Genomic DNA, 26,213 nt, shown 5'->3' on the forward strand with positions numbered 1-26,213 from the left:
AGAACCGTTCCTGTGGACTGACGAATGTGAGAACGCTTTTGAAGAAATGCGCCGACAGCTTTTAGCCGTGCAGGCGCTCCACCACTTCAACCCCGAATTGCCTACGAAGCTGGAAACAGACTCTTCTGATGGAGTCGTAGCCGGTGTCCTTTCTCAGGAACACCCCGACAAGCGATGGTATCCTGTAAGCTTCTACAGTCACGTCCTATCTGGGCATGAGATCAATTGGGAGATCCACGACAAGGAACTGTTCGCCATCGTCAAAGCGTTCGCAAAATGGAGGCCAGAATTAGCATCGGTACGCCACCGAATCGACGTCTATACAGATCACCGATCGCTGGAATACTTCATGTCGACGAAGGTTCTCACGGCGAAGCAGGTTCGGTGGATGGAGCTACTCTCTGACTTCAATTTCTCTATTGCGTATACTGCTGGCAAGAACAATCAGAAGGCAGATATACTGAGCCGAAGAGAGCAAGACCTGATTACGCAACAGAAGGTCAAACTCGACAGCCGTGCGAGGGTGCTGTTAGGCCCAGCCCGACTACACTCCCGAATCAGTGCCGAATTAGCACAAACGTACGTGGCCTCGATCAATGCGATGGACGCCCCGAACACCCAGGTCTCCTTTGACCTGATAGAAGCGCTCTGCGCGGATAATAGGAGGTCGTTTACCGACACTCGCGTGAAAGACCCCCTACCTAACGGGTTTATAATGAAGGACCAACTTTTGCTATACAAAGGTCGACTGTGCGTAAACCGGCACACCGAGTTATGTACGAAACTCATACGGGAAGCACACGATCAAGTATCAGTAGCCCACCCTAGTGGCAGGAAAACTTATCAGTTACTCGCCCCGAAGTATCATTGGGTCGGAATGGAAGCGGATTGCCTCCGATATGTGCGCAACTGCGTGACGTGCCGACTTTCTCACACTAGCATGATGAAGCAGCAAGGCTTCTTACACCCCCTACCGGTACCCGAATACCCCATGCAACACCTAACGATGGACTTTAAGGAATTCCCAAAGGATAAACACGGATTCGACAGCATCCTTGTGTTCATGGACCGACTCGGTAAGGGTTCGGTGTCCATACCGTGTCATAAGACCACCGATGCCCGCCAAATGGCGCAGCTATTCATCGAATGGATATATCGATTCGGACACACCCCAGAGTCGATCATTAGTGATCGCGGACCCCAATTCATATCAGCTTTCTGGCGAGAGTTCTGCCGAATCATAGGGGTCAAGATTAAGCTGTCGACAGCCTATCACAAGCAGACCGACGGGCAGACGGAAATTATGAATAGGTATATCGATCAGAGACTGAGGCCCTTCGTATCACATTACCAGGATAACTGGAGCGAGCTCATTCCCATCATGGATCGGGTGCAAATGACCCTTCCCCATGCCTCGATCGGAATGACCCCCTACCGACTCAAGTACGGAACTGATCCGCGCACCAGTTGGGACTGGGAAACCCCGAAAGCCACGACCCCTAGGGAAGTCATGAACCAGAAGGAAGCCAAAGCAGTAGCAAACCGCATGCACTCCGCATGGATTTACGCAAAGGAGAACATGGCCAAAGCACAAGAGGATATGTCTAAATACGCGAATCGACGCCGACAAGCCATTGACTGGGACGTAGGAGACAAGGTTTACCTATCGACCAAGAATCTGAAAAATCACCGCCCTAGCCGTAAGCTGGGGCAACAATGGGTCGGACCCTATACGGTACTGGAACAAATCGGACACGCCTTCCGACTAGACCTACCGAAGGGTTCCCAAATACACGATGTCTTCTCTCCAGACGTACTCATCAAGGCTCCGAATAACCCGCTACCCGGTCAAGCAGCGCCTGAGCCAAGCAGCGAAGTCGTAGACGGCCTAGAGGAGTGGGAGGTCGAAAAGATCCTCGCCGTAAGGATCCGGCGAAAACAACTTCAATACCAGGTATCCTGGGTCGGATACGATCCGGACCCGGAATGGTACCCCGCCTCAAACTTTAAGAACTCCCCCTACAAAATCCGGGAGTTCCACGCGGAGTACCCAAACCTGCCAGGACCGCCGCAGGACCTACCCGGCTGGATCACGGAATGGGAGACAGGCAAACCAAGCTACGATCACGAGAGGCACGGCAAAGCAGAGGAAAACAGCGTCGTTGCTACCTACGACACTAAACTAAACACCCTCTAAGCCAGGGCACCCTCAGAGCCATAGCCCTTGCGGAAGCCACCCTTCCCAAACGTCTCACCGGCGTCGCAACAAGCGGCTACCACCATGAGAGACGAAGGGTCGAAGTGACCCCACGCGAAAGACCATGCCCGAGTTCCCTCTGACACAGGGCCTATCACCCAAGGTCGACGGTCACCCCCTCCTCCTCCACCTCCGCCCCCCTCTTCCTCTTCTTCCCCCCACCACCGCCCACCTTCGCCGCCGCGGCGAGGACGTCGGGGATCCTCTCCACCAACTCCCCCACCACATCCACCGCAGAAGCCACCCCATCAAGGGCAGCGATCTCCTTCTCCTGGTTCACCAGGATCAGGGCCGATTTCTGGCCCACGACGGCCACGGCCTGGCGGACCCGCTACGGTCGTCAGCGCGAGAACCAAAAACACACAAGGGAAACGGAAAACTTACCTCCAGACCGTCCTCGACGGCGGCGCGGAGGGCGCAACTCTCCATATAGGCCGAAAGCTCGGCCGGGGAGCGGAACTTCGGCATATTGGCGGTGGCCAATGTGACCACACGCCCAATCTCCGCCGCAGCGGCCTTGATGGCGGCGGGGACGGGAGGGGTTGCTGCCTCGGTAGCCAGGAGCTTCTGGTACTCCGGGCCAGCAAACCAGGAGATCTATCTCCAGAGGTCAGCGACGGGCAGACAGACAAACCACAAAACCGAAAACCAAACGAGAACCCACCGGAACACACGTTGCGTGTTGGGCCACGCAGCGCTCACACTTGGAGCTTTCCAAGCTCCACACACATGAGACGGCGGGATCTCCGTCCTTCTTGCGCCCTTTGGCGCGCACGCAGCGCATACACTGCTGGCGGAAAGCCACAGTGAGGGCGCCGGGAGGAGGGGGAACCGGCATCTTCAAATTGGAAATCTGCGATTTCCCGTCAGCCCAACCCAAGTTATCACCACCGCGCCAGCGCGGTTCCGTCACCTACCAAATCGTTCGTTGTGTTTTTGTATCTAAAAACAACCTGTTAGCATCCAGCTGTACCATCGGAAGGGCCACTTACCAGTCTCGGGAGGGGGGCTCAGCGTCGTTGTTGTGAAGAAAACAACAAGTTCTGGGCTAAGCTCGAATTCATATTCTGGCTTATAACAAAGCCGTCCGAATCGGGTTAGCGCGAAATTTCCCCCTCGACACATACCGCGCGGACCCTATTCGATACCAATACGGACCCTCGCAACACTAATCGCCGCGCACACAACAAAGACGCGACTTTGCGCAAACGGATTCAGACCACTTCCAGTGCCTATACGGCCGCCCACCATCAGCCTTCTGGACAAACAAAGGGCATTCTAGTCTTGGCGCCCGCACCTCACCCACCAACCCAAACAAGGGCTCGTCGCGGCAGCTACTCGGCTTGCGTGCTTTGAGGACAAAGCACCTTCTCAAGGCGGGGGGTAGTGTAAGGATGCCTCCTTACTCGGGGTAGTTACGGCCGTCACGTGGCGCCATCGAGACTCGGGGCCGTTACGGGTCAGTCGCGACTGACAGCCTTAGGCACATAACGTAAGGAAGCCTTAGGCAAACAGGGAGCTAGCTGAGTCGGAGCGGTTTCGGGTATTTTAAGGGAACAGCCATACAGGGTGACACCTTCATCTTTTTTGTATCCTTCGTAGTAGACCTATAGGATTGCACCGACTCATATCCGACTCGCACTCCCATATGCCACTTCTCGTGATACGGTGCCCTGCGTCCTTACAACGTTGGGCTTCAAACTTTGTTAAGCGCCATGTAGAGCTCCGGACACGCTTCCAGCGAAAATACGACTACCAGAGGGCTAAGTGCAAAGATCCAGAAGTCATTCGTGTGTCATACTGACATTCGTTGCACTCAGTTTGCTATCAAACTCAAGAGCAAACTTGGAAATCTCCTCCTCAAACCTACAAGTCACTATACATATTTTGGCTTATCACACCAACAACAAGAGCAATACTACTCAACGATTGCTACAACCATCTATGATTCATTACACGTCATCGCTCCTTAGTTACTGGGCCGATATTACCACATAGCATATCTCTACAACCCTCTATGATTCATTACATGACATCACTCATACTACCACATGACATATCTCTACCAACTAGAGGCCTAGGAGCATGAACGATAGCTCTAAAAGCTCCTACGAACCTCTATGATTCATTACATGTCATCGCTCTTTAGTTACCCACAAGATTGGTTAAGTTATGACATAATTTGTCTATGACATAATTTGTCTATGACATAATTTGTCTATGACATAATTTGTCTATGACATAATTTGTCTATAGGGGTACTCTGACCTTGGACCTCCTTTTACTTCCTATAGGCTACGAACCTAAGAGATGGTTCTATGGGATTCTCTTACGTCGACTACAGTTACCAAGCCTGGTAATCATGGAAAGTCTTGGAAAATGAGAGAACTACACTCCTTTAGCATAAATAGGATTGCCCTTTCCTTAAGAAAGGGCAAGCAGACAATACAGTAAATCGACTATCACATACTTCCACGTCTTTTCCAAGCTTCCAAGCATTCATCTTGTTACTCCTTGTTTCTGAAAAGTCAGTGAGGTGTTAACCTCTGACTTACCCCTGAGTTCCCAGACTCAACATTTGTTGCAACTTGTCTGAACCACTTCACTACATCACACATCTGATTGCTGCGTTGTGGAATAGTCTAAGCTACGACCCTTTGGCTCTGTTTTCTAAGACAGTGTGTTGTCTTAGTAAATTCATCCCTTCCTTGGGTGGCTAGATTCTCACATCTGGTGCACCCACCATTACATCGTGGCTGGTTTGAGCTTGTATGGAACACAATTCTAAAGTATGGCATCAACAATGCAGATATCTACAACTTTGATGAGACTGGGTTTATGATGGGCGTCATCTCAAGCGCAACGGTAGTAACGAGCTCAGATGGGCGGGCAAAGGCAAAAAAGGTGCAGCCTGGCAATCGGGAATGGGTTACAGTAATCCAAGGCGTTAGTTCTCAAGGTTGGGCAGTGCCGCCATTTGTCATTGTGGCAGGTAAAAACCACCTTGCATCTTGGTATGAGAATAGCGGATTTCCAGCAGATTGGGTAATCGCTGTTACTGCAAATGGCTGGACTACAAACGAGAGAGGTATGGATTGGATTCAGCATTTTGACACACAAAGCCCTGGAGTGTTGGTGGTTATCGCTTGTTAGTCCTTGATGGTCATGAGAGCCACCACTCAGACAAGTTTGAGGAGTACTGCAAACAACACAACATTATACGCTTTGTATGCCTGCTCACTCTTCCCATATACTCCAACCACTTGATGTTGGCTGTTTTGGCCCATTAAAGAGAGCTTACAGTCAGCAAATTAAAGATATGATGCGGGCTCATATTATTCACATTACTAAGGATGACTTCTTTCCTGCCTTCCACGCTGCATTTAACATTGCAATGACAGAAAGCAATATTCAGGGAGGGTTCCGAGGTGCTGGGCTTCTTCCATTTAGCCCTGAGAGTGTAATATCTAGACTTGACCTTAGGTTTAAGACGCCAACACCTCCAACCTCTCGCCCAAACACCGCTCAACCATGGGTTTCTCAGACACCAAATAACCCAACTGAAGCTGTATCACAGTCTACTTTCATTAAAAACCGAATTGCGCATCATCAAAATAGCTCTCCAACCTCAATCTATGCAGCTGTTGACCAGTTTACAAAGGGTGCATCGCAAATAATGCATCAATTAGCATTGTTAAAAGCAGAGAACCAAAACCTGCGACAGGCAAATGAAGTGCTAAGCAAGCGCCGGAGAGCTAAAAAAACACGACTACAGCAAGGAGGATCACTTAGTCAACAGGTAGCACAGGAGCTACAGGACGAGAGGGATGTTGTGCAGCAAGTAGAGCAAGAAATAAGGGCAAGTAGTGGTCGGAAGCCAAGGGAAGAAACCCATGCACGTCGCTGTGGCAAGTGTGGTGAGACTGGACACAATGCGCGCACTTGTCAGATTGTAATAGACAGGTCTGAGGAAGAGGACTCCGAGTAGTTTTAATTAATTTATATTGTTGTGGTGGATTTATCGCAATTCTTATGGGGTAGTCGCGATATTTTGGCACTTTCGCTTGTTTGGCACTTTCGTTATACATGCACGTTATGGTGGTGGGTAAACAATACGCTAATATACGGTAAACTTATAGAATCCCCGCAAATAGTGTGCTAGTACAACGCGACGAGACAGCCGCGAGGTTACACGTTTAGCGGTTATGCACCGTCTATCTATATAATCTATATACAGGTTTATTGCTTGCGATTATTCAAGTCGTTTTAACCGATTGGATCAAGGGTAACGAGGTTGATGCACTTTCCCCGTTTGAGTTTACGACTAAACTGTAAGCGCCCTAGTCTGGGCGCTTACTGTAACGTTACTACTTCGACCTCCTGATGCAGGTCCAAACAGAATGCCACGGTTAGTATGTCTTTCTGTCTATCTGCATCTTTCTCGAGATGCGAGTTGTCTTTCCTTTCCAACTATGTTCACCATGACGGGGCAGCGCTCCTCTTTTGTTTCTATTATTTTTGCATGCGTTTTTCTGCCTGCAATTGTGCAGGCAACCTGCTATAATCCCGATGGCAGCGAGATTACCAACCCTGCGTTCCAGCCATGCAACCAGGTCGTTGGAAAATTTAGTATGTGTTGCGGCACGAATTGGACGGGCGGGGTTGTTATGCCAGACACATGTCAGGAGAATGGGCTTTGTTTAAACTCATTCGAAAACAAGCCATTATACTGGCGCGGGAGTTGCACCGATCCTACGTGGAAGAGCCCAAATTGTCTGGCTAATCTTTGCGCAACTGATGGTGTGAGTGAGCCCACTCTTTACGGGGGTGGAGTCAAGCGATGCTAATTATGATATCAGGATGCTGGTGTGGATGGCAGTGCTGCTGCACAAAACGTTGCCGTGACTGAATGCAGCGATGGCTCTTGGTGTTGCGGTGGCAGAAACAAAAGCTGCTGCAAAGATGGAACTGGAATCAAGATCGCGGCTGTTGTGGGACAGGCAATCTCGTCCTCACACTCGAGTTCCTCGGAATCCACCTTGCCGCCATTTTCCACACTACCAACTACTTTGCCTAAATCAACATCCCCGCCAAAAAGTACACCTACGCCATCAACCACTCCTCCGACATCAGACATATCTACGACATCAAGCACATCCCCACCAACAAGCACATTTCCAACTACACCGTCCACTTCAGTCCCCGCCCATACGCCGACCCCGACCAGCGAACCTACGTCAGGAGGCCTTACAAGTGCCACGAAAATTGGCCTCGGGGTTGGCATCGCAGGTTGCCTTTTAGCGATCGGGATGCTTGTCACCTGCTTGGTGTGCTTACGGCGAAAAAGGCAAGTTGATAAGGATACAGAGGGGGATGCAACCAATGTTCCGCGCTCACGCGCGAGCATATTTCCATGGGGCCGGCACGAGATGCCTGCCAGCCCGAATGAGACGCCGCTGCCGCCCTTCTGGCATGAGGTTAACGGGATGAAATCTCCGACTGAGATGGATGGGGTACAGCACCCGGTAGAGTTACCATCACAAAGGTGGAGTAGAAACATGTAGCGGGTTTACATTACACTGTAGCATAGCATGTTCTATGGCGTTGTTTATCTTAAAATTTAAAATTTACAAATATGATTTCATAAAAAGTACAAAAAAGCCTGGCGTTAAGATGAACGTCAAAATCTACGCATACATGCGCTACGTTTGCGTGTGAGAAAAGTGGTATATTTTATCTTCCATCTCATGGCCACAATCATGTCTCGCCTAACAATAACACCTCTAATCCAGCCTAGAATACTTCTCACTTTTATAATAATGACATTCTATTACAACTCTCCTGGTACAGAAGCATACTTACGCCACTTCGCTAGACCCGATCCTCCTCGCCGCTTCCCTCCCTAGCCAGATCACTGGAGTAATGAAAAGCACGATACAAACACTCGCAACAACGGGCTTGCAAGCCAACCACGACACCCACCCCGCTCCTCGCAATCCAACTAGGCTGGAAGTATCTGTTGGAGTGTATTACGGTGACCGGGGATCACACCCAAATTGTAAGGGTTCTCTGGTACCCGAAATGCTCACTTCTGGGCAGCGCCAGCGAGTATCACAATCAAGGGCAGTATGTAGAGTAAATCGATCAAATTGAATTAATTACGCTATCTAATGGGCCTACGTATATATTTGTAGGCTTCGTGGGCAAGCCCAAGACCCTAACAAGAAGGGCGTTGGCGCCCAATATGTGATAGGATTCGGTGGCTGCATACGGTTATGCACCACCACCGAACCTGTGAGCTAATCCGGGAACCAGGCGGTCAGAATGCTGGAAACCCGATTTCCAGGGCCAAATGGCCACCGTAGCCCATAGCCCACGTTCTATTCCCGCCGTACCATGTGCCAACCGTGGATAGTCTTTCTAAGACTAGCTAAGTGCCCAATGGTAGTCTACCATCAACCACATCTCTACCATTGGTAGAGATGTGGTTGATGGCAGAGATGATAAGTGCTCGAGGATGGAGATGTGCTTGATAGCAGAGATGATAAGTGCTCTGGTTACGCTAGTGCATCAGGCTATGGTTCAATGACCTTTCTTTCTAAACCTTTCACCTTCATGCAACTAGCGACCAGGTGGAGCGCCTCCTACGATCCGGTCTCAAACGAAAGCTCTTTGGCCGTACCAATAAAATTGTAAGTGCATCCTATGATCCAATACCATCCAATTACTTATTCTACAACCAGTGTGCACGCTGCAGAAAACAACATCCAGTGGATTGTCTTCGAGCTGGTCCAGAAGTTCCGCGGCCCCAGAACTGGCAAATTCCACGCCATCGCTTGGTGGTCAGCCCGATGGCCCATCGACTTCTGAGGACACAGAATCTTCGTCGTCCGAGTCACCACAGCCACCCACCCGTCGACGATTAGTGTCCCGACGTCGCATGCTGGCCTATATGTCTTATGAGTAGCCTGTCCGGTCCATGCTCAAGCATAATGACCCGCTCATGGGGACCGCCGATGGTGTCGGCAATGAGCAAATCATACAGCCGCTCGATCGCTACAATCACCACGATCTCGCTATATCTTAAGCAAGTCCAACGTTCGCCATCTACCACCACGCAGCGCCGTGTAGCTCTCAGCCAAGTTGAGCCCGTAGGAATTCCCACGAAATAACGCGTCATCCCGATTGATTCATTCCTAGCCGTTTCACGACGCATTCCGTAAAACACAATGGCGCCGTGTCTCTAAAATGTGGAGTAGGACGTCCTACTATGCACAAAATTTCCATTTTATTCTACGAATCACGCAAATTACAAGATATCACCAACCTCTCTTCATAGGTTTTCAATCTAATCCATATAATCTATACTGATTACTGATTACACAGCCAAGTCTTCTAATCTACTCTCCACTATCCACACCCGCTCTCAGACGCCCATATGATGCGACATCCAAGATTTTCCCCATTCTAAAGATGCCATGGAAATGCCAACTCCCCTTATCCTATCCCATCCTATCCTATCCTATCCCGACCCAATCGCATGAAAAACGCCAAATGCAGATCCCATACACACACTTATATCCTTGCTTGCCGATCACATAAAAAATACAAATCCCAAGTTAGCGCTTTGTCTTTTTGCCATGCTGTCCAATGTAAAATCCCAACATTAACTCCTCCTCTTTCATCATCCTCTTTCTTCATCCTCTTTCTTCATCCTCTTTCTTCATTCTCTTTCCTCATCCTCTTTCTTCATCCTATTTATCCCGCCTCTTTCTCCCTCTGTCCCGTCGTCCGTCACCCATCTTCGATTGCCTATCCTCCGTCACCCACCCTCTATACCCACCCACCTTCAAACCCCCCATCAACAACTCACCCAAACCCCTCCATCCCCCCAAACCCCATATCAACCCCCTCCCTCGTCTCCGGGCTAAACCGCGGCAACTCAGGCGGCGGTTCCGTCTCCGCCAAACTCGGTCTCCTCCTCAACTCCCCCCTCCCCCTCGCCATCCCCCTCGGTACCCCCCTCCATCACTCCCACCAATCCTCATCGACCCCCCACTCCTGGACCCCCCACTCCCGCTCCCTGACTGCGCCGACAAACCCGCCGACGCATCGCGACTCATAGGCGCAGAACTATACCCGGAGACATTACGCGACATGGGTTGAGAGCTGTACCCCCCTACGCGGCGGGGCTGTTGCGGGGTCGCGGGTATGAGGGGGAAGTATGCCCGTCCCTGTCCTGATCCCGACCCCGACCCGCCCTGCTGAGATCCGCCCATCGCGGGGGCTTGGGGGTACAAGTACGGCGTCGGTGCGCTGACGGTGCTGGCGACGTGGGGACAGACGTCGGAGGATTTGAGAACAGGTGCTGTGGAGAGGGCGGGTGCGTATTCGATTGGGAGGGGACCTGTTTGGCGGGGGTATTTGGCAGGGGGGAGGGGGGACGAGAAGTCGGGTGTTGAGATGGGGTAGGGTTGGGTGTACATGCGTAGCGGGGGGCGGGGGGAGAGGCTGTTTTCTTCTCTGCGGGGTTGGGCGGCTGTGGTGGCGGAGGAGGAGGAGGAGGAGGATGAGGGTCGGGGTTCGTATGGGATACCCCTTAGTGCCGTCACCGCCGGAGTAGCTGGCCTTGGGCGGGGTGAGGGTTTGCTCCTGGATCTCTTTTGTCCTAATCCAGTGCATGATCCGGACGTGGATGTCGAAAGAGGACTACCGACAGCTTCGAAGATCGTATCCCCCGCGACCGCCTCGCCCTGCCATCCAGCGCTCTTCCCACCCAACATCTCGCTCGGCCTCCTCTGACTACTCGTTCTCCTCCCCCGGTCCTGGATATGTCCTCCCCCCCTACTCGGCGGCGGCGAACTCTTACTAATCTCCCCCAGCGCCACCTCTGCCGCGCTGAGTCCACTAGGCAGGTTCCCTTTCGCGCCGGGGATGGGTATGCCCATTACGCCTTCGACGCCTCGGTTACCTGGGCGGCCGCGGCGCTCGAGAACCCCCATGGCGGTCTCGTGAGAGAGGGAGACGCGGGGGTCGGCGGCGGCGCGGAAGGCGCCTGTGGTGTCGTGATAGCGGGATGCTTCGAGGGCGCGGGTGGTGCGGTGGAGGTCTGCGCGGGGGAGGGTGGTGCGGGGATGGCGTGGGGGGGCCACGGTCCATTCTTCTTTTGTCGGTGTGGGGGAGTCGAGTTGGGAGGTCGGGGAGGTGATGGTGTTTGTGGGACCAGTGGGGGCGATGCCTGGGCCGATGGAATAGTGGGAGCCGCGCATTATGACGGAGGCGGAGGCGTTGGATGACCAGTCTGAGTCATACCCATCGTCAACCTCTGGAATCGCCGGGAACTTCAGCGGGAAATCATTCACGTTCACGGGGCTTTCCAGCTGCGAAGCCTCCATACCCCAGAGGTGAGCGCCTGGCGGGTACGAATCAGCAGGACCGGGCGTCTCCGGGCCAGTATCAGACGAGGAGCTCGTGCGGTCGAAAATTGACAGCATGAACGCCTCGTCGCTGCTGCCTCTCGCGATATCCAGCGACGACTCGCGGGTCCGCCGCACAATTTCCGCCATGATGTCGCGGAGCGACGCTTCGAGTGGCTCGCGGATAGCGGGGAGAGATGGGCCCTTACGCTCTAGGCGCGCGAGGTGAGCTAGCAGGCAGCGGGCGTGGATCTCGTAGGAGCGGAAGTCGCCGACGAGGCCTGCGTTGGTCTTGGCTTGGATGCGCTGGGATGCCTGGTCGTAGGATTTGGTGAAGAGGGTCTTTGCGCGGGCGAGCCAGGTGGCGCGGGTGCCGGCGGCGCGGAGGGAGTCGATGAAGAAGTCTTGGACGACGGAGTGGATGCGGATTATGTCGAGGTCGTCGGCGAGGAGGTGGGAGGAGTCTTTGGAGGAGGTGGAGGCGTGGGGGCTGAGGTCGTGTTCGGAGCGGCTGATGAGGGCGTAGCTGTTGAGGATTTTGAAGGTGTTGTTTAGGGATCGGCCGGTTGCCATCTCGTAGGTTTTGACGGGGATGTCGACTGATTTGAGGCCTGTGGACGTTAGTTCAGCTTGAAAGACACCGAGAGAGTGAGAACCTACCCAGAGAAATCATTTCCACCGGGATACTACTGCTGAAGAACGCCAGTATACTAATCAGATTCAATGCCTCATCCGCCTCTGAGTTCCGTAGCTGCTCCACAACAGCTACATAGGTATCCAGGGCCCTCAGCTTCGGCCCTGATGCGTACGCTCTCGCAAACTTCGCCAACGGTTCCTGCGTCGATTTCAACCTCTTCGCTGCCACATGAATTACCTCCGGCAGAAACCCCATTCTTTGCACCAGCTTCATCGCCTCGGCGAGGTCGTCTGTTGTCGGGTTCTTTCGGCCCAGTTCCTGGAGAAAGAGTTCCTGTGCTGCGCGCGCTGATAGTAGAGGTACCCTGATAACCTCCGGGTTCATGAAGTGGTGGTCGCCACTGACACTGTGCTCGGTGGATGTGTAGAGAAGGCTGCTATTCGTGCTATCGGGGATGAAGCGACTGAGAGTCTCATTGTGGTCGAAGTGGATTCCATCCAGAACAAGCAGCCAGTCATGGTGCGTAGTAAACCACTCAATAACGCACCTGACAAAATCCTCAGTCTCCTTCGCCGCCACGCTACCACTCGCAGGTGGTAACGCAACAGTAGCAGCAATATGCCAGAAACCAGCCTCGAGCTGCTCGGGCGACTTGGCAGTGACCCAGAAGACGCCGCCGGGGAAGTCTTGGAGGTGCTTGTAGACATATTCGCGCGCAAGATGTGTCTTTCCGCCGCCAGGGATGCACTGGATGAGGACAGCGGCGACGCCCTCGGCGCGGCGCTTGCGGTCGAAAAGCATGCGGTGCATCTTTTCGAGTTCCTCCTCGCGGCCGACGAAGAGGGAGTTAGGACGAAAGCCTTGGGGCTTGATGAAGAACGCGGTGGGGGCTGTGGTAGTAGCGGCGTCAGCGGGTCTGGCAGCAGGCTGGGCGAGATTTGCGTTCGATACGGCGAGCGACGAGTCTACATAGGCACGAGAGAATCAGCCCTGTTCATTTTTTAAGGATAGAGAGTAGAGTAGTGACATGGTATAGAGTGTAAGAAAAACCCCGAAGAAAATAAAAAAGATAAATCACAGAACGACAGAATCAACGCTCCACCAGTTCCGCTTCTCTCTCCTCAACCTCCTCCGTTGTGTACTGGTACTGAAACGGCGACGCAGCCTGGCGCGGCGCTGCCTCAAGTGCAGCCCGCGGCTGACTCGTCGCCGGTGCTTGGTGGGAAGTAGATGGCGACCTACTGTTTGAAATTCCCGACGCCTCCTGTGGCCGCGGCTGTGCCACCAGGGCACTCAACTATTCAAAAGTCAGAATGTATATTTCGCTACGGCTCATCTAAGGCTAACTCACAGTATCATCCTTATCCGTCACGAAGATGCCCAACAGCTCCTTAGCCTCATTCTCCTTGGCCTGCCTCCTTGCCTTCCGCTCTGCAGCCCACCTCGCCTGGATCTTTGGCGTGCAGTCATTTGCCCACCCCTTGATCGCCGTGCTGACATTCAGATAGCCCGGGGCGTTCTTGCTCTCAAACTTACACATGGACGAGTGCGTGCCTTCGATGCCGTAGTATCGGACGCCTGGCAGCGGTGGGGAGGCAGAGGCCTGGTCGACGACGAAGATCTTGGTGCCCTTGAGATCAGTTCTCATAGCCTCGTGCACCATGTCGATCTCGAAGCGCTGGTAGATGTCGAGGAAGTGCAGGTTGATGTTCTGCAGGGTCTCGTTGTTGTTCTGGAGCGTCTTGAGAAGCTGGTCCTCCGTCTCGACGATCTTCTTGGGCATGACGGTCCGCACCAGCGAGTGCAAAACTTGTCCCCATTTCGCGCCGTCAGCACCAAGGTGCGGCGTGCCCAGGAAGATGATGCCGTAGGTAGAGACGTAGATGGAGCGGCTCGGGTCAGCGCTCTTGCTCGTGAGGTCGTTTGAGAGTTCCAGTGCCTAGATATGTTACCTTTAGCCACTGTCCTAAACGAGCATCCTGTGGGCCAGCGGGGACACTCACCCTCTTTACCAGTATGCCACCTAAGCTATGTGCAACCCAGATGATCGCATTCTCCTCCTTCTCCTCGCTCATCCTCTCCATGCTCAGCCCCGTTAACAGGCTCTGTGCATGCTGATGTATCATATCAGAGCTTGCGCTCTTATCGCTGCCGAAAGTATATACGTCTGCGTTGTAGCCATAGACTAGGACCCTGGCCGTGGCCTGCCGTAGTGTCAGAGGCAGCAGCTCGCTGGGCCAGAAGACGCCGTTCTTTGCGGTCCATGTGTTCTGTGGGTGGCCGTTGAGGCCGTGGACGAGGACGATGTCGACAGTGGCTTCGGGGTGGGCATAGACTTCGGTGACCTCGAAGCGCTTGATCTGGTCGAGGGGCATGGTTGTGCCCTGTGGAAGAAAGAGTTAGCTGGTGCTCTCTAAGGCCTCTGGCCTAGTATAGGTCATGGGGAATGTGGGGTGGAAAGGAGGGGAACTCACCATTCTGCATGTTGATTTGTGGCCAGAACAAGCCAAAAGATAGGTATGCGTATATAAGTGTATGTAGTATATCTGCGTAGGAGCCCGAACAGCAGGGGGGGCGGGGGACAAAGCTTTATATACTCTTTAATCGTCCGCCAGGCTTAGTCTGTCAAGAAGGCTGCCACGCCGAGTAACAGAGTTCACGTGGAGGGCGCAGAGAGCCATGCAGACAACTGTCTCTAGACGGAAGGGGATCGATCCCTCTAATCACACCGAATCATGGGGAGCGTGCGTCAAGTAGGCTCAGCCAGGAAGGAGTGCATATTAATGGAGAGAGCGTCCACCGCGACCATACCGACACCACCAGCTCACAGCCTCTCCCACCCCTCGCAGCCTTCTCTTTTGGGGGGGGGGGGATTAAGTAGATGGCAGGTAGAGGACAGGTAGTCGGCGTGAATGAATGGTGTAGAGACCCTGTTGTTAATTGGTGTTAGTAGAGTGCGGGGTACATAGAGTGAACTTTATACCTACCTTTCAGGGAGAGGACAGAGAGAGAATAGAGGGCTGCCCTGTTATCCATGCTCGAGCTCGAGGGCATAGGGGGTACATGTCTAACCAGCCATAAATAGCGGTGGCTGGAAGTCACTCCCATGGTTGCTGGCGCCAAAATCAACATGGGCAGCTGATTTGCCAGCGTCATGTGCGGGTGTCTCGGGGGTCCGGGGCGTGGCGGCGTGGCGGCGTGGCCGGGAACCGTTTGGGAGGGCGGTTGTTGAGGAGGAGGGAGGTACCAAGCGTCTGCCGTATACAGTACACTACATTGTACCGTCAACCACCCACACCTCAGTGTACTTTACGTACAGATGGTACAAAACACCCACCTACCGTTACCGTCGGGAGACAGGCGGCAGGCGGCCACCCGGTGAGCCATTCCCAACCAGTTATACGGAACAGCGGCCAACCCAGGCGGCCATATACCGGCGGCCTACAATCGTGGTGGTGGTGCCTAGTACCATATGCTGACAGCGGCGGCTGGGCGGGCGTACTGGCTGATTCTGTTGCACTCACCCACGCATACGCACACAGGTGGCTGGGTGACGCCGAGTGCGTGAGACAGCCTGGGAGGCACTATTTATTGGCTTCTTTCTGATGGGCTACGATTGACTTCTGATGGGCTACGATTGGCTACTGATGGGCTACGATGGGCTACTGATGGGCTACTCATACGCATTTTTGCTATCACGGGGTGGGAGAAGAACTGCGGACGGGATGCACACCGAGTCTGTCTTGCACTGGCGTTGGGGATGTGAGAGATGCGGAGAGTGGTGAGTGGTGATTATTGGCTGAGGGAGGTCATAGAACGGCCAGAGGAAGGCCAGAGAGTCTCGCAAAGAGGAGTCATACCGGTTGGTATCATACTGACTGGCTAGCTGGCATTCTCACATTCGCTTTCGCCCCGGGTCTGCCTGCCTTTCCAAATACGGCATATCCAGCCTCATCGTGGCAGAGTTCGGCACTTACTCACTCACTCGTCACCCACGCCCCAACGCCATGGTATGATTACCACGTGGGCCGCTGGCTATATTCGCACAGCAGGCAAGCAATCCCATGTTCCTCCGGCATCCTGCATCTGTTCCCAATCCCATATCCCTCATCCTATCCTCCGTCTTATATCCTCCGTCTTATATCCTCCGTCTTATATTTCCCGTCTTATATCCCCCCACTCCCTTCATGCACAGTCCCTTGATGCACAGTCCCTTCAACACCCAGCCCCCCTCATGCACCACCACCTTCCCCCGCTCTTCCAGAAACGCCACAACCGCCAAGTCTCCCTCTTGCCGTCCCCTCATCATGCATCACCAACTCCACCATGTCTCTCTGCTGCAGCTTCGGGGCTGCGAAAAGACGCAGGGAAGGTATCGATCTGCGCCGTTGAGTCGCGGGTCAGTCTGACAGCTGCATAGAAGACAGGATGAGTGGGGAACGAATGGATGAATGATGCGCTCCGGCACATAGATGGTGGAGCGGATGACAACATACGGGAGGAGTGTCACAAGGCGGCAATAGCAGCGTTACGCACACCAGAGGCTCAGACAAGCTTCCGCCACAAGGGTACACTGCAGTAGCGCACGGGTAGGTCAGCCACCGGTAGTACGTGTCACCACTCCCCCGATCGGCGCTCCTTGGACGACGGTCATTTCATCCCGCCTTGGATGGCATTTCTGTTTGAGATGTCCCCGCCCGACTAGCAGGGGTATTTTCTACACCCGCTCCAACGGTTTCTTACAGTATGATACACTACGATACAAGCGCAATATATAGTGAGAATCTGACAACACCAGATCGGAGATGCCTCCGGCGGCCCGTCTCATGCAGATCTAGCACCGTAGATGGCAGATCGCGAGTCCCTGCCTGCTCACACACACGTTCCATGTGGCAGCCACATCCGCCTTTGAAAGGCGGTCCCTAAAACGGCTTTCTGCTGCCGCCGCGTGAGCGGTTCGCACACCCGCATATATACTTCAGATGATTCTGCTGTTTATTCCCTTGTCGGCGCCGCGTGAAGTGAAGTGGTATTAGAGGGGGGTAGTATCGGTGTTGAGATGGGAATCTGCCGACGGCGTCGGAAATCGCCGGCGAAGAGGAGGGAGTGGGATGGAAGTTCCGCGGTTGCGATGTCAGTTGCCGCATGGGCGGCCGGCGTCATCGGTATCATCGATTATACTCACCGGGTATGGCCACGTGAGCTCTCTTCTTCAACAGCGATATTCCATTTTCCTCATTCCGGTATTCCGCATCTCCCCTCCACGATCCCTTCCCTCGCCCAAGCCAAGCCAACCCACCGGCACCAACAGCGCCACCCAACCCACTACCCCCCTCCTAATCCTTCCGCAGCATAACAACATACTCCCTCGTACTCTCCCCAAACGCCAACAAATCCCCCCCTCTAACCTCCACAAACCTCGCCCCCTCCACCTCCCCCCCATTAAGCTTCGTCCCATTCGCGCTCTCCAAATCCAGCAAATACGGCTTCACCCCCCCCTTCCTATCCCCGTACTCATCCACCTTCTCCACGAACCTAAACTGTATCACCGCATGCTGCTTACTGATACTCGGGTGCTCAGCGGGTAGATCCGCGATCGAGGCGTCGCGCCCGATGAGCCAGCAGCTCCGGCTACCGAGGTCGATGGTGTCGACTATCTCCCCGTTTTTGAAAACGAAGAGCTTCCAGGCGTCGCGGGGGGGGGGCTTGCGCGCCTCGGGCGGCTCGTGGTATTTTAGGACTATGGCGGCGCCGGAGGAGGTGGTTACGGTTTTGGTTTCGGCGGCGAGGAGGCCGGTGGGCGCGAAGTTGGGTTGTTTTTTCTCGGGAAGGGGCTGCCCGTCGTGGGGGACCATGGCGCCATCATCCCCTGTATCTCCTCCGCCATGGCCGCCGCCACGACCGCCGCCACCGCCGCCACCGAAGCCGCCACCGAAGCCGCCACGTCCACCACCACCATATCCACCGCGGATCATAGAGAAACTATCCTGCTGACTCGGGAGGGGTGCATTGCTCTTCCGCATCGGCGAGGGTGCGGCGGGGATAGGTCTCGCATCACCATCGCGGTTGCGGTCGCGGCTTCGAGGGCGCGCGGAGCGGTGCTTAGAGTCTCGATCGCGATCACGGCTGCGCGGGCGCGGGGATCGGAGTTTCGAATCTTTGTCGCGGGAGCGGTCGCGGTGTCTACGGTCCCTCCCGCCATGATCCCGTCCATGGCGATGGTGTCTCCGGGACGAGTCGTCGCGCGGGCTCCTAGAGCGGCGGCGTTTGGTAGCGGATGCGCTCTCTTCATCTGATCTGTGGGAGCTGCGCGTCTTATCGTTATCGCGGCCGTGGTATCTTTTTCGCGTGCTATCTGCGTCTCTGGACTCGCCATCTCGGTCCTCGCGCTCGCGGCGGCGGTGTCGCCGGCGTCGCTCGTCTTCGGAGTCAGAGGTTAGTGAGCGTCTGCGCTCTCTTTTGCTTTCTGAGCGCGGTTCAGAGTCGGGCATTTTGTTGGGATTAGGTTTTGTGGTGAGGTAGGTAGGTTGGTAGGAGGGTGGAGGTAAAGTTTTTGGTAGGATTGGGGTTGGAGTTGTCAGCCTTGGGGTTTGGAGATGCCGCCTCGTCGTCGGGTTTACGATTTTCCCGCCTAGTGGTACAGGGGTTCTCATATCAACGTAACTCCCATCCCGTCACGAATGCAATGCAATGCAATATGAAGAGTAGCAAATACAGACAAAAGATAAGATTTATAAATATTTCATTTATGCTATCAACCATCCCCCCAATTCTCTTTGCCTTCGTCCCACACATAAGGGCCAATCTAATACCTAAACGCCACGAGTTGAGATGATAAACCAGTAACCCCGTCCATTTAAACACCACTCAGCGCCAAAAGCTCCATAATTCGTAGATTTCATGTTTTCTGTACTCACCATCCCCTCCCAACCACTATCTATCACCAAGGACTACCACAACGTCCATCACCGGCGAATATCCACGCTCGACCCCCTAGTGGAATCCATACTCGGCCTCGGCATCGATGAGATACTCGAGCTCCTCCTCCTGTGCTGGCGCTCTTCGTTCGGGTCCTGTGTCTGTAGGCCTGATTGGCGCGCGAACAGGTTTAGGACATCAGTGAGGGATACGACACCCGTGAGGCGGCCGGAACGGACGCCTGGGTATGCCGCAGCGGAGATGGATGGGTAGGCGGGCGACAGAGGAGGCGAGGCGGAGGGGTGCGTCCCATGGGGCTGAGCGGCAGCGAGGACGGATGGAACAGCTTGTGGCGTTGGTGTTGGGGCCGGAGAGGGGGACTCGGTAACCCACATGCGCTGGGAGGTAGTAGCGACGAGTTTAGCGACGGTGTGAGCGAGGGTAGAATCGGGGTGGACGTGGAAGACGGGGACGGAGTCCTTGCCGTTGTCTGTGCCGCGCTCCATGAGGATGACGGAGATGAAGTGGGTGCAGGAGGATTTGAGGAGGGGGAGGGAGCTGGTCTTGGTGAGGTGCTTGACGTCAGTGGTGGAGATGTTGCCGATGACGTTGAGGCCATTGTCGACGACGGCGAGGGAGGAGAGGCCTTCGGTGCTCATGAGGAGGAGGGCTTCGGTGAGGGGTTTGTCGCCGCTGGTTGTATTAGCATTCATACTCGAGGATGTATAAAAGCGACACTTACTTGATAGCGATGATCTGGTGCGTCCCAATCTGCAAATCCCTCAAAATCTTCGGGTACAGCCTCTCAATAACAGGGAAGCAATTTCCATTCTCCCACAAAAAGTTCAACAGCTTGAACTGACTCAGCACCCCCACAACATCCTGTGTACCCTCCTTCACAACAATGATCCGATGCACACCCCCCGCAAAGAACTCCAGCGCCGCCGACAAGCTCTGTGGTTCCTCAAGCGTGACGAGCGGTGCCTTCTTCGCCAAGGATACCACATCCCCCAGCGGAATTTCCACGCCCTCCCGTCCCTTCCGCGCAATCTCAGTATATGTCTCTATCATATCTGGGTCCGGGCTTCCGAGACCAAGCACAACGAGGAGATAAGCGTTCAAATCACCATAATCGAACGTCCCACAAGCCGTAGACGTCTTCGCGTCTTCACGGATAAGCACAACACGCGGCGAACCGGACGTAATCAAAATCTCCCACCGTCAGCATCTCACACCCCTTATCGCGCGGCGCAGGGGACTTACATTCGTAGCCTCCTCGACACTCGTGTTCGTCTCCACGAACCTCACGTCCTCGGCAGTAACCAAGTCGCCAATCTCAATCGAGCGCCAGTCTCTCCCCGTGAACCTCGCATCAGGCTTATTCAGCGGCGTCGGGTTGTTGAGGAGCTCTTGCACGGCGGCCTGCGAGAGGGAGGGGTGGCGCTGGTTCCGTGGCGGGGGGGGGTGCGGGCGCATGCCGTCGGCGAAGCTGGAGCGGTGGCTGAGGGAGCCGGAGTGGGGTGAGGCGGGTGGGACGGGGACGGTGCGGTCAGCTTGTGCGCCTTGGGAGCTGTCTTGAGGCGTGAGGAGGGGGGTGTTGGTTGATTTCGTAGGGTCTGAGGTTGGAGGCGTCATTTTGAGGAATGTGTTGGGGAGTTGGCTTTTTGGACAGTTGGTGGGCGGGGAAAGAATGGATGATGCAGTTGGGAGCTGCAATGGCAAATCCCAGCCCCACCATTGGTCACACCCCACCATCTCGATATCTGGTTTCCCGCCCCGCCCCGTAACTTAATGGCGCCTGCCATTTTATAACTCATAGCCGGAATAGTCGATAGACATACGTTTTGTTAATTTATTTATAGGAGAATGTCTATATAAGTATATTCCATGATTGATTGAGTATCTGGCTTATAAGAATTTATTGTGCGGAGTGATTTTTTTTAAAAAAAAATATTACGATAACCTCCATGCATAACGTGGCTTATCAGTACCTCGCACACTTTCCCCCCAACTTACCTACCTACTTCAAAGTGCGATTGAACCACCACAACATCTAAATGAGGTCCAGAAGCTAAACTGGCAAGTAACATCAATAAAATAGGTGATCTGTTTCCACTCTGGGGGACTAATATGAAATATATTAGCTGCAGTAAACTCAGTTGTAAACTTATTCACTGCTTCTTGGAGTAAGACTGCTCGTAGCATCATATGTAGGGTTGAGTCCCATCGCGTTAACACATCTTGGATAAGTCGTAAGACCTTTGCTCCATCTTTAATACACTGTCTTTGGATTCCCATAAATCTCTCTCTTCGCTGTGAACTTGAATTCACAAAGACAGCTAGCTTCTGAAGCTAGTTTTATATTAGTGGCAATTACTATAAAAATTACTATAAACATACCTTGGCAAGGGTCCATGGAAGGCCCCTCTCTTTACTTAGATCTCTAATCTCATTGGCTGAATTTTCATCCCAGTCAGTCTGTAGCTCTGAGTTTGTTGGGTTTAATCGGATTGACCCAAGGAGAGCCTTTTGTGCAAGCTGGACAATATGTGCGAAGCATGGTATATGGTGAATGACTCCATCATGGTATCTTGTTGGCTCTGATGATAGCTCTTTTACCATGTCGTTAATAACCCCCATCATTGAAGTATTATTACTTGCATTATCAGTTGTAATACAATGAACTCTACCATCGAGGTGATATTGGGATATAACACGCTGGACAATGGTTGCAAGATCTTTCCCTGTATGGGCTCCATCAAGATACTCAAACCCAATTAAAGCCTCATGGTATTCCCATTTATCAGGTATGAATGTTGCCATAATACCCATAAAGGAGTGCCTTGTTCCAGGGCTAGACCAATTGTCAAGAGATAATGCACACCTTGCCCCAGGTACAAGACCATGAAGGGCAATCTGCTGTGCATTACTAACCATAACATCAAGGCGCCGCCGTAAGGTTGTTGGTGAAGGAAGTGGATATTTCTGATTCTGCCATAATGCCATCTCTCTCCAAATAGGATTCTCAACAGATCGGAATGATATGTTAAGAGATACTACAGTCTCAAGAACGTAACTGTAGAATGCTTCCTTTGGGTCGTCTTCTGGTTGTAGCCGCATACTCTAAATAATAGTTAGGTATGTTTATAGTAATAAGTATAGTAATATGTAATATTGCTTACTGGAGAGGATTGCGAGAGGCGGAGCTGGCTCTGATGTAATGTAGAATGGTTTGATGACTTCCTTATACACCCAGCTGATCGAAGGTGAGTGCTCATTGTGCTTGTCCCTGAGCCTTTAATACTTGGGTGGATGAGTATTTTCAAACACCTCTGGCAAACAATTACTGGTTCCCCAGTTGATTTTCGAGCTCCTTGGTCAAAGTGTCTCCATGATAATGAGGTCCGGGTTGTTGACCCCCAGTTGATTTGCTTATCAGTGCTTAAAAACATATTTGGCTGTTCTTTATACCAGGACTGGTAATGCCACCAGTCGTTGAATAGGTCTGCCTTTGAAGGCGTCCACTTTAGCACATTTAGACCTTGGATCTTTTCTAGCCCATCCCATTGGTTGTTAAGTTGTTGGGAGGACTCAATCTCAGGTGTTCTATTACTAGATAAAGGCTCATCAAGAGAGAATACATCACTATAAGGTTGTGCTGGTGAACTTAAAGATTGGTTATAAGACATAATATTTTAAAATATTCAATATTATATTATTATAAGGAAAATAAAACAGTCAACCTGAATATTTATTAAGGTCTACATCTAACGTACATGTATAGCGAAAGCGCCAAACAAGCGAAAGCGCCAAAATGATGCGGTGACCAAACCCCCCAACTAAATGTTAAATTCCTCAACAACAAAACATGCCCCATAAAAACGATGAAAGCCAATTAGTGCTAGCTATCCAGGCTATGCAAAGCGACCCAAAGTTACGCCTTCGAGTTGCTGCTAGGATCTATTCTGTGGACCACCGCAAGCTAGGTCGTCGTCTAGAAGGTGTACCTTCACGACGCGATATCCAAGCCAACTCACGGAAATTAACTAACCTAGAGGAGTCCGTCCTTGTTCAGTATATACTCGACCTAGCTGCCAAAGGGTTTCCTCCTCGGCTGTCTGTTGTTGAAGATATGGCAAGTCGACTACTTGCAACACGCGACGCGTCACGCGTTGGGTCGCGTTGGGCTTCAAACTTTGTTAAGCGGCGTGTAGAGCTCCAGACACGCTTTCAGCGCAAATACGACTACCAGAGGGCTAAGTGCGAAGATCCAGAAGTTATTAATGGCTGGTTTGAGCTTGTGCGTAACACAATTGCGAAATATGGTATCGATGAAGCAGATATCTACAACTTTGATGAGACTGGGTTTATGATGGGCGTTATCTCAACTGCTATGGTTGTAACAAGCTCAGACGGGCGGGCAAAAGCAAAGAAGGTACAGCCTGGTAATCGGGAATGGGTGATAGTAATCCAAGGCGTTAGTTCTCAAGGTTGGGCAGTACCACCATTTATCATTGTTGCAGGCAAAAACCACCTTACATCTTGGTATGAGAATAGTGGATTTTCAAGCGATTGGGTGATTTCTGTTACTGAAAATGGCTGGACTACAAACGAGAGAGGCATGGATTGGATTCAGCACTTTGAGAAGCATACAAAGGCCTGGAGTGTTGGTGGTTATCGCTTGTTAGTCCTTGATGGTCATGAGAGCCACCACTCAGATGAGTTTGAGGAGTACTGCAAGGAACACAACATTATTACGCTTTGTATGCCTGCTCACTCTTCTCATCTACTCCAGCCACTTGATGTTGGCTGTTTCGGCCCGTTAAAGCAGGCCTATGGTCGGCAAATTGAAGATATGATGCAGGCTCATATTTCTCATATTACAAAGGATGACTTCTTTCCTGCCTTCCACGCTGCATTTAACACTACAATGACGGAAAGTAACATTCGAGGCGGGTTCCGAGGGGCAGGGCTTCTTCCATTTGACCCTGAGAGAGTGATATCTACACTTGATCTTAAGTTAAGGACACCAACGCCTCCAAGCTCCCGCCCAGGTACTGCTCAACCTTGGGTTTCTCAGACACCAAACAACCCAATTGAAGCTATGGCACAGTCTACATTTATTAAAACTCGGATTTCACGCCATCAAAATAGCTCTCCAACCTCAATCTATGCAGCTGTTGACCAGTTTACAAAGGGTGCATCGCAAATAATGCATCAATTAGCACTGCTAAAGGGAGAGAACCAAAACCTACGACAGGCAAATGAAGTACTAAGCAAGCGCCGGAGAGCTAGGAAAACACGACTACAGCAAGGAGGATCACTTAGTCAACAAGGGGCGCAAGAGCTACAGGATGAGAGGGATGTTGTGCAGCAGGTAGAGCAGGAAATAAGGGCAAGCCGTGGTCGGAAGCCAAGGGAAGAAACCCGTGCACGTCGCTGTGGCAAGTGTGGTGAGACTGGGCACAATGCGCGCACGTGTCAGATTGTAATAGACACCTCTGAGGAAGAGGACTCCGAGTAGTTTCAATTGATTTCTAATGTTGTGGTAGATTTATCGCAATGTTTGTCGTGAGGGTAGATAATTTTGGCGCTTTCGCTTGTTTGGCGCTTTCGCTATACATGTACGTTATTCTATACGTATTTCTCTATTTCGCTTGAATTCTCCTCTTTAGAATATTTTAGATTACTTGTGGAGTATATGGTAGTAGCGTGTTTTGGTATTATGGGCCTATAGCCTTATAAGCCAATTATAGTAATATTTATAGTAAACTAAGAAGTGGTAGCGTCTGTCACGGTTCACCAAGGCATAGGGCGCCAGTTGGGTATTATGAATTAAACTCAATCTAGAGAAGAAAGGAAAGAGAAGAGGAGCACTCGAGCAGTGGCTCGATCTATATACAGCTATTGTGGAGTGAATTCTCTTTAGCGAGACCAGTTCTGAGAATTCACTCCACAACTGAAAACTTCGCTCCAACCCCGGAAAGCTCCCCACACCCCTGAACCCCCACTCGAGCTGCAAGGCGCACTTGATATCGTAACACTACCCCCCCCCTACTCCAGAGTTGATCTCCTGATCAAGAAATCCCATTTTCAAAAAAAAACATTGTCTCCAGCTCTCATTTTGGTTTCTGAGGGTATTTTCTGTGATATGCTTGGGTAACTTCTGGAGAATTTTTAAAGCTCTCTGCAGTATACCATGTCTCATCCGGTGGATAGTTCTTCCAAGCTGCCTTGTAGAAAAGCTTCTTTCGAATAACTTTTGAGTCGAGGATTTCGTCCACTTCCCACTCCTCTTCGCCATTGACAATGACTGGAGCATCATTCGAGTCAAGTCTTAATAGATTGGCATGAAATACTGGATGAATCTTCATGCTGTTTGGAAGTTTGAGCCGATATGCAACTTGCCCAATTCGCTCTAGAATTTCAAAAGGTCCCACTTGCTTGTGGTCTAGCTTCTTTGATGGCCTCTGTGTCTTTATATTTCGAGTTGAAAGCCATACTCTGTCTCCCACTTGATAGTGTGGTGCAGGTTTCCTTTTCTTGTTCGCGAAATGTTCCATTTTTGCTTGCGAGAGCGTGATTTCATCCTGCAGAAACTCCCAAACCTTTGCCATGGTCTGAGCTATGTTCTTGTGCTCTTGTTTGGCTTTGTGATATGCTTGCTGCTCTGTATCGAAGCTCATTCTTGGTTCATAGCCCTTGTTCGCAAAAAACGCACTTGTCTTGGTTGCATCTGATGGCAAACTGTTGGCAGCAAACTCCGCCATGCACAAGTATGAAACCCAATTGTCTTGAAGATAGTTCACATGAGCTCGCAAGTAGCGTTCGCTCTGCATTGAATCGCTCAGTCTGTCCATCTGTTTCTGGGTGGAAGGCAGTTGAAAGTTTGGCCGAAATTTTCCAAATTTTGCAGAGCAAACTCCAGACTTCTTCAATGAACTGAGGACCTCTGTCTGATATTATCGAGTTTGGTAGACCATGG

The 26,213-nt window shown here is 52.1% G+C and overlaps 4 protein-coding genes across 4 annotated transcripts; 1 reads left to right on the top strand and 3 right to left on the bottom strand.

Annotated features, from left to right (window-relative positions):
• The first annotated feature begins 8,415 nt into the window (after positions 1-8,415).
• On the top strand, positions 8,416-9,613 carry VC83_09193 (uncharacterized protein). Its single transcript, XM_024472638.1, has 2 exons — positions 8,416-8,949; positions 9,001-9,613. The coding sequence occupies exons 1-2, from the start codon at positions 8,843-8,845 to the stop codon at positions 9,125-9,127; spliced, it is 234 nt and encodes a 77-aa protein (XP_024319872.1). The 5' UTR covers positions 8,416-8,842; the 3' UTR covers positions 9,128-9,613.
• Positions 9,614-10,239: 626 nt separating this feature from the next.
• On the bottom strand, positions 10,240-15,270 carry VC83_09194 (uncharacterized protein; the record flags this gene model as incomplete). Its single annotated transcript, XM_024472639.1, has 6 exons — positions 14,785-15,270; positions 14,314-14,694; positions 13,662-14,249; positions 13,553-13,607; positions 12,334-13,275; positions 10,240-12,284 (listed from the first exon to the last, which is right to left on the bottom strand). The coding sequence occupies exons 1-6, from the start codon at positions 14,785-14,787 to the stop codon at positions 10,240-10,242; spliced, it is 4,014 nt and encodes a 1,337-aa protein (XP_024319868.1). The 5' UTR covers positions 14,788-15,270.
• A 430-nt stretch (positions 15,271-15,700) lies between these two features.
• Positions 15,701-19,048, bottom strand: VC83_09195 (uncharacterized protein). The gene is made up of 2 exons (XM_024472640.1): positions 16,807-19,048; positions 15,701-16,690 (listed from the first exon to the last, which is right to left on the bottom strand). Exon 1 carries the CDS (start codon positions 18,961-18,963, stop codon positions 17,647-17,649), a length of 1,317 nt encoding a protein of 438 aa, XP_024319844.1. The 5' UTR covers positions 18,964-19,048; the 3' UTR covers positions 15,701-16,690; positions 16,807-17,646.
• A 4-nt stretch (positions 19,049-19,052) lies between these two features.
• On the bottom strand, positions 19,053-21,061 carry SDS23 (adenyl nucleotide binding). Its single transcript, XM_024472641.1, has 3 exons — positions 20,492-21,061; positions 19,971-20,440; positions 19,053-19,921 (listed from the first exon to the last, which is right to left on the bottom strand). Exons 1-3 carry the CDS (start codon positions 20,981-20,983, stop codon positions 19,276-19,278), a joined length of 1,608 nt encoding a protein of 535 aa, XP_024319845.1. The 5' UTR covers positions 20,984-21,061; the 3' UTR covers positions 19,053-19,275.
• Positions 21,062-26,213: the final 5,152 nt, after the last annotated feature.

The sequence above is a fragment of the Pseudogymnoascus destructans genome (assembly GCF_001641265.1).
Source record: "Pseudogymnoascus destructans isolate 20631-21 unplaced genomic scaffold scaffold_34, whole genome shotgun sequence".
In the NCBI taxonomy this organism is placed as follows: Eukaryota; Fungi; Ascomycota; class Leotiomycetes; order Thelebolales; family Thelebolaceae; genus Pseudogymnoascus; species Pseudogymnoascus destructans.